This window comes from Haliotis rubra, unplaced genomic scaffold (genome assembly GCF_003918875.1).
Source record: "Haliotis rubra isolate DU_JTF1 unplaced genomic scaffold, ASM391887v1 Scf598, whole genome shotgun sequence".
Taxonomy (NCBI): Eukaryota; Metazoa; Mollusca; class Gastropoda; order Lepetellida; family Haliotidae; genus Haliotis; species Haliotis rubra.
The window spans coordinates 13,638-20,442 of record NW_025767299.1 but is presented as its reverse complement, the minus strand read 5'-3'; the positions used below and the strand labels follow the sequence as shown (position 1 = coordinate 20,442).

General features: G+C 42.1%; 1 protein-coding gene across 1 annotated transcript; it reads right to left on the bottom strand.

Annotated features, from left to right (window-relative positions):
* Window positions 1-501: 501 nt before the first annotated feature.
* LOC124255203 (carbohydrate sulfotransferase 15-like) lies at window positions 502-6,448 on the bottom strand (the record flags this gene model as incomplete). Its single annotated transcript, XM_046689041.1, has 5 exons — window positions 502-719; window positions 1,930-2,077; window positions 2,871-3,024; window positions 3,435-3,591; window positions 6,229-6,448. Coding segments are annotated over 5 exons (870 nt in total), but the record flags the coding sequence as incomplete, so codon positions are not given.
* Between the last annotated feature and the right edge of the window lie 357 nt (window positions 6,449-6,805).

Sequence of the window (6,805 nt, the reverse complement as noted above, 5' to 3'; positions counted from 1 at the left end):
GACTAATGGCAGAATCTGCAAACAATTAATGCATTACTTTATGATAAAACACAAATACGCCTTTCAATCTGACAGCATCATCTTCCTTGTCGCTTATCGAAATGGGTAGAAACTGAGCCGGAAGTTAGTTTTACAGCACCATGACACCACATACTTCCGGTTTGGTTTGGCCTTCAAACGTTCCAGCCTTGACCTTTCTATATGTTGTTACATAGACAGTATTGCAACTGTTTGTCTCTGTTGATTGTCTGGTAATAACATCAGTACTACACCCGCTTCAGTTCCGTATCTAGTGTCCTTCCTGAAATATTTGGAATCTACCAAATTCGAATAATGTCTCTTCCTCACACCCGTCTTAATGTTTCAACAACGCGTCCATACGAATCGTAGTATACAGTGTATTGCAATACGGCAACACCATTTAACTGTCAATACCCTGGCACACGACACTAACAACATTGTGACCTATACGTTTTGTATGTGATGATGCTTTCTTGGAGACTTGAGCTTCCGAAAGTCAGTTTTAATTTATGTTTCATCCTTCCAAAGATATTTCCTTTCCTGCAATATCTCGGCAAGCTGTTTGTTGAACGTTAAGTAGAACCGATCTAGTAAAATGCGGGTATCCTTTCTCATTGGCCCGGCAGTCTTTTTCTGCTTAGTCACGTGTTTCCGTTCACGCCCGGCTATTTCCGTAATTTCATCGTCGGACAGTTTGGCTGTAACACAGCAATAGGAATAGCATGCAGTCAAACACAGTTGTTCAATACTTGGAAGAATATGCCAATTGTTCAGAGAATATTGTTGATCTCCAACCTTTGTTTGTATGTTGTTTAACTCAGCATTTTTTGTTGAGATCGAAGTTGAACTGATATAGAATATCAGACAAATGTCTGTTCGAACACTGTTTATATTGGACAAAGACTACTGGAAAGGTCACTGATCAAAACTGTTCTTTGATTTCATGGTTACTATCGAGCTGAGGAGAGATGAAGAAAGGGGAGGTGGGGTGGGGTGAGGTAGGTTAGTTGAAGTAAAGCGGGGTGAAGTAAGTTGAGGTTGGGGGAGGTGATCAAGTTTCAACGTCGTTGCCATGATTATTGCACGTATATGATGACGTGCGTGTTCGTACGTGTGTCTGCTCAGCCGGGTTAGTGCCGGTGTCATAGTGCTACCTCTGAGAAACACGTAAATTGACACAGCTTAACATGGAAACCTCGTTCAAACTAAACACCAGAGCCCACCAGTTCTTTGTTTTCCCTTAATGTCGAGCAAGACAGGGCAATAACAAGTAGCCAAGTACCGTCTTCCAACGGACCAAACCACGGAACCTCCGCTCTCCGTACATGTGGCTTACCCACTACACCACAGACGGTGAGACACACAGTATCGATATTGGATGTTCCTGCTTGTAACCCGGACCATGTAGTCACCACTGTCTCACTCGATGTACAGTCACCCGTAACAGTGAGTGAGCATGGTTTTACGCCGCTTTTAGCAAAATTCCAGAACGGAACACAAAAAATTGGCTTCACACATGGTACGCATATGGGGAATCGAAAGGACAAGCAAATGCGTTAAGCCCCATCGTTAATACGGACGACACTGTTCCCCTTGAATTGCTTAATGTCATGAGTGGGATGAGTGAGTGAGTCGGGTTTTACCCGCTTTTAGCAATATTCCAGGAATATCACGGCAGGGGACACCACAAATGGGCTTCACACATTGTACCCATGTGGGGAATCGAACCCGGGTCTTAGGCGTGACGAGCGAACGTTTTGACCACGAGGCTACCCCACCGCCCCCATTAGGATGAACGAATGTTAGGTCTGTACATACAGAGTGACAACTAGGGGTAATCACCTGGGTGAAGGTGACAGCGTTTTTCTGACTTAATTCAAAAGAACGTTCAGCCGAACACACACTTACTGACGTTGAGGAAGCGAAACACTTTGTGTAAGTGATCTTTGATGTTTCTTTTGTAATCTTCAGTCCGCAGGATGAGAAAACTTTGTCTGGGAAAAACGGACAACCATTCTTTCAAGAAGACTGCATAACACCCAACGTGTATCCGCGTCTAGAACAGACATGGAATACATGTACATTCCGTCCTCCTATCCACTCATGAGGTAACAGATATGGTAGAGGATATGGAATGGTAATATAAACAAATACAAAATCTCAAGTAGTTATTAAACTGCCAGGCAAAGAAAGATCGAAAACTTACCACAGTTACTAACGTTTCTAGACTGTCCTATTGTGACACACTCATTGGATCACCTATGGTACCCTGGATCATCTATATACCCTGGATCACCTATGATGTCCTGGATCACCTATGGTACCCTGGATCATCTATATACCCTGGATCATCTATATGCCCTGGATCATCTATATAACCTGGATCACCTATGGTACCCTGGATCACTTATTGTACCCTGGATCACTTATTGTACCCTGGATCACTTATTGTACCCTGGATCATCTATGTACCCTGGATCACTTATTGTACCCTGGATCACTTATTGTACCCTGGATCATCTATTGTACCCTGGATCAGCACCCGACTTACTTATGGACTCACTGGTAGTGCCAGACTTATGGACTTACTGGTAGTGCCAGACTTATGGACTTACTGGTAGTGCCAGACTTATGGACTTACTGGTAGTGCCAGACTTATGGACTTACTGGTAGTGCCAGACTTACGGACTTACTGGTAGTGCCAGACTTATGGACTTACTGGTAGTGCCAGACTTATGGACTTACTGGTAGTGCCAGACTTATGGACTTACTGGTAGTGCCAGACTTATGGACTTACTGGTAGTGCCAGACTTATTGACTTACTGGTAGTGCCAGACTTATGGACTTACTGGTAGTGCCAGATTCATCCGACGATCAAACAGGCACCATCGGACTGTTCTGTTCCTGAAGCACGTCTCCAACTGATCCAGCGCCTCAATAGTGTGTTTGTGGAACGTGTCTGGAGTCAACCCGTCTCCCATGAATATGTAATCAGAATATAATCTGAAAAAGACATCACCATAGATAGCATCAGTTCAATGAACCACAAAGTCGAAATACATCAGGAAATACTGATTGCATGTGACAAAGGTCGGATCTCAACTAGACACCCGTAAACCAGTAAATGAGTGACACATGTAGAAAACTTATGATGACCCCTAAATTAACTTGGACAATTGTACGGTGCTTCCTAACAGATTGTAAGCGTCCATGGTACTTTGTCCTACCATTTATCCGACACTCCAAGACACGATCGCCCCTGTGCCTTAACTGTGATAGCTCAAGGCAAAATACAGGGATTACATCATGTACATGATGTATGTAATCCCTGGAAATACATATTCTAACATGCATGTCGTAGTACGTGTGAGAAAGACGGAAAACGTTTGAAACAACCTAGACCAATAGCCTACCGTTCTGTTGGGTTCCTCAACAAAATAATAAACTTTGGGTCTCTGTAGAGGTGGCTCATCAAGTGAGGGGTTAGCACTTCCGGTTCCTCCAAACCCTCATTCTGGGGAATAATTGTCCAGCCCCGAAAATCCCAGAAATCAAGAGGCGTTCCGTCCCCTGAAGTAGAAGTGTGTCAGTATAAGTAGAAGTCAGTCCCCTGAAGTAGAAGTGTTTCAGTATAAGTAGAAGTCAGTATAAGTAGAAGTGTTTCAGTATAAGTAGAAGTGGGTTGGAATTATTTGCCGAAAACGAAAATGGAATGGAGATAAAACGATAATCGCTCCTTCACGTGTATAGTTTACAATTATGTTTAATCAGAAGATAATTTGAATGTGATGGTTTGTGACGACATTTCCATCGAAGAGTCTGGTCACATGATTGTTAAGACATATTTTGATACCCATTCGTTCTTTGGGGAGACTGAATTCCAGAAATTATGCCAACTCCTACAATCCCGGGAAACACTCAAGCATGTTTCTAATCAATTAAACACTGGAGTCTTACAGTCAGGGTGTCAGCTTACACTGAAAGTCGCAACAACTGTTCCTATGAAACATTGTGGAGAAATAGACAACAAACAACCAGAAGCTTGAGAGGCAATGACACGCAGTGTATGGGTTTACTTATATTCGAATTCACACATACACGACACATCTTTATGATCGCTTTATATGATCAGCCCGTTGATTCCCGCCACCTTAGTGCCACGCCACCATTACACTGGCAAGTTCAATACCCAGATTGTCTGTACTGCACAACTAGCATACACTCCCTGATCTCTCCTTTCGGTGGCAACGAACTGTCAAGGTGTGATGTTATCGTTACATGCATATCTATCGACGAACAGAGAATACGTTCACGGGTACTAATATATACTTTGTGCACTTAGGCATCGTGTAGAAATTGCATGCATGATTCATACACACATAAGAAAAGGCGATCTTGGAACACCATCTGTGGTAGCTTGTTCTGTTACGCATTTGTCGTCCTTTCGCGTTCACAGATGTTCTCTATTAGCTATAGTCTCTTTCCCCAGTTACTTTCATCGTATATCAGAGCTGTTCAGCGATATATATTCTCCATGGGCAGATAATGACCTTTTATTTGAGGCATTTAATACGTAATTTGTACCATTTGACTGTTATTGATTTTGTGACAGAATCGCAGCCCATTGTAATGACTATCGTCAAACGGTAACTAACCCAACAGTCATGGAATATTCATGACTTGCATGTATATATACAGTTATAGAGATCTGTATACCAATTATGTGATCGTGGAATCCATTTGTAGATGCCTGTCTTATAAGTTCTTTGCCTTTCTTCATCCGGAAAATATAATGTTCGACTGTTTCTTTCGTCTTCATGTTCCAGGCTCTAATCCCATAACCTGCAATATATACATCCTGTCATAAAAAAGATAGATCATCTTTATTTCCTCCAAACATATGAGGGGCGGTGGGGTAGCCTAGTGGTTAAAGCGTTCGCTCGTCACGTCGAAGATCCGGGTTCGAATCCCCACATGGGTACAATGTGTGAAGCCCATTTCTGGTGTCCCCCGCCGTGATGTTGCTGGAATATTGCTAAAAGCGGCGTAAAACCAAACTCAGTCAGTCAGTCCAAACATATGAAGACTGTTGCACGTTACAGCAATATGTCTAGTTGAATATGCAATGAATCAGTAAACACTTACTTGTGCAAGACTGTCATAAAAGCAGACACTGACAACATAACCTTCCCCCATTCTGTCATATTTAAATTACCAAGTGTTGTACAAGATCCACCAAGCAAATATGCAATTACTTCATCATCATCATTTCTCCAAAATTCAACAAAATCAGATATTGATATAATATCACATATCCTTTCAAACATTTCATTTCCCAAATCATTAAGATCTGTACAGGAAATAATAACATGTTTAACAATATCAAAGCTACTATTAAACATATGCATTCTCTGGATTCAATCTTTTTACAGCCAACATGAAGAATATAAGAGATTTTGTAAAATTTATGCTTATTAATCAAAGCTAGTTCCCACAGTGACGGCACTGATAAGACAATATCTATCTCTAGATATTGTCTTATCTCGGATAAGACAATATCTAGAGAGATCCCATCCTCGATAATCTCCAGGGTATACGTTACGATCACTATCCACTATAGTGGAGAGTGATCGTAACCTTTTCCCCTTGGAGATTATCGAGGATGGAGAGATCCTCTCTCGCTGCAATCTGGTGACACAACAAACTCTCATAAGAATCACAAATTCTGGATTTCACAACATCATTCCATTTTGCTTTAGAACATATAACCCCTGTTGTGATGTATGTATTAACAGCGCCAAACAAGCCATACTTGTTTACGAGCTTAACCGAGTACAGGATAGGTGACGGGGATTTACCAATGATGATCATACATCTGGATTCAAATAGACGACGAAGAAATAATTGCTTAACAACATAGGCATCATTTAGACGGCAAATTCTACCAAACATAAGCAAACAAGATATTTCTACATACCCTTGAATTGGCAGTAGACCCAGGGTATCTAGAACCACAGGAGAGGCAGTGCGTTTAGGCAGACCTCGTACCTTTCTACAGAAATACCTTTGTGTTAACTCCAACACGTCCAATTCTTTTGATGCTAAGCTGCTCCAGACAGTACAACCATATAGAGCACATGGTAAAATTGATACAAACCCAAAACCGAATACACAATAAGTAGCAAGTAAACGGCACAAACAACTCACCATATCGGAATGTGCTCCAGTAGAACATCTCCTTCCCGGAAAGACCATCATGAGCGTCTATCTCCGGGTGGGCTAAGATCCGGGCGAAGAGATCAGTGGTGCCACACTTGTCGACGCCAAGCAAGTGGAAATACGGCAAGCAGAGGACGTCGTTGAAGCCATTCCTCAATCTTTGGTGAAAACAAGGGTTCTTGTAGTCTTGTAAGAACTCGAACTTCTTCTGTTGACACGAGAGAGAAATGGAGCATGAATCATATTGGACTACGCGTGGTAGGAAACACTTTAGTCAGCTCTGGACGATCACTGAAAATATTGCTGTTTGTGGTTTCCATGACCTTTGTTCCAGTTGCAAGAGGATGGCCTGTAATAATCAAGTCTGGACCAGACTATCCAGTGACTGGCACCATGAACATCGATTTACAAGCTGGGATACGATGACATGCATCAACTAGGCCAGCAATCTTGACCACCACATCCCACTGGGCGCATCTTGTGAACAGTTTGGTTTGTTGAAGAGCAATTCTGACCCTCGTTTTTACCGGGGACTGTGTAGAATTACAATGATTGATTTGTACCT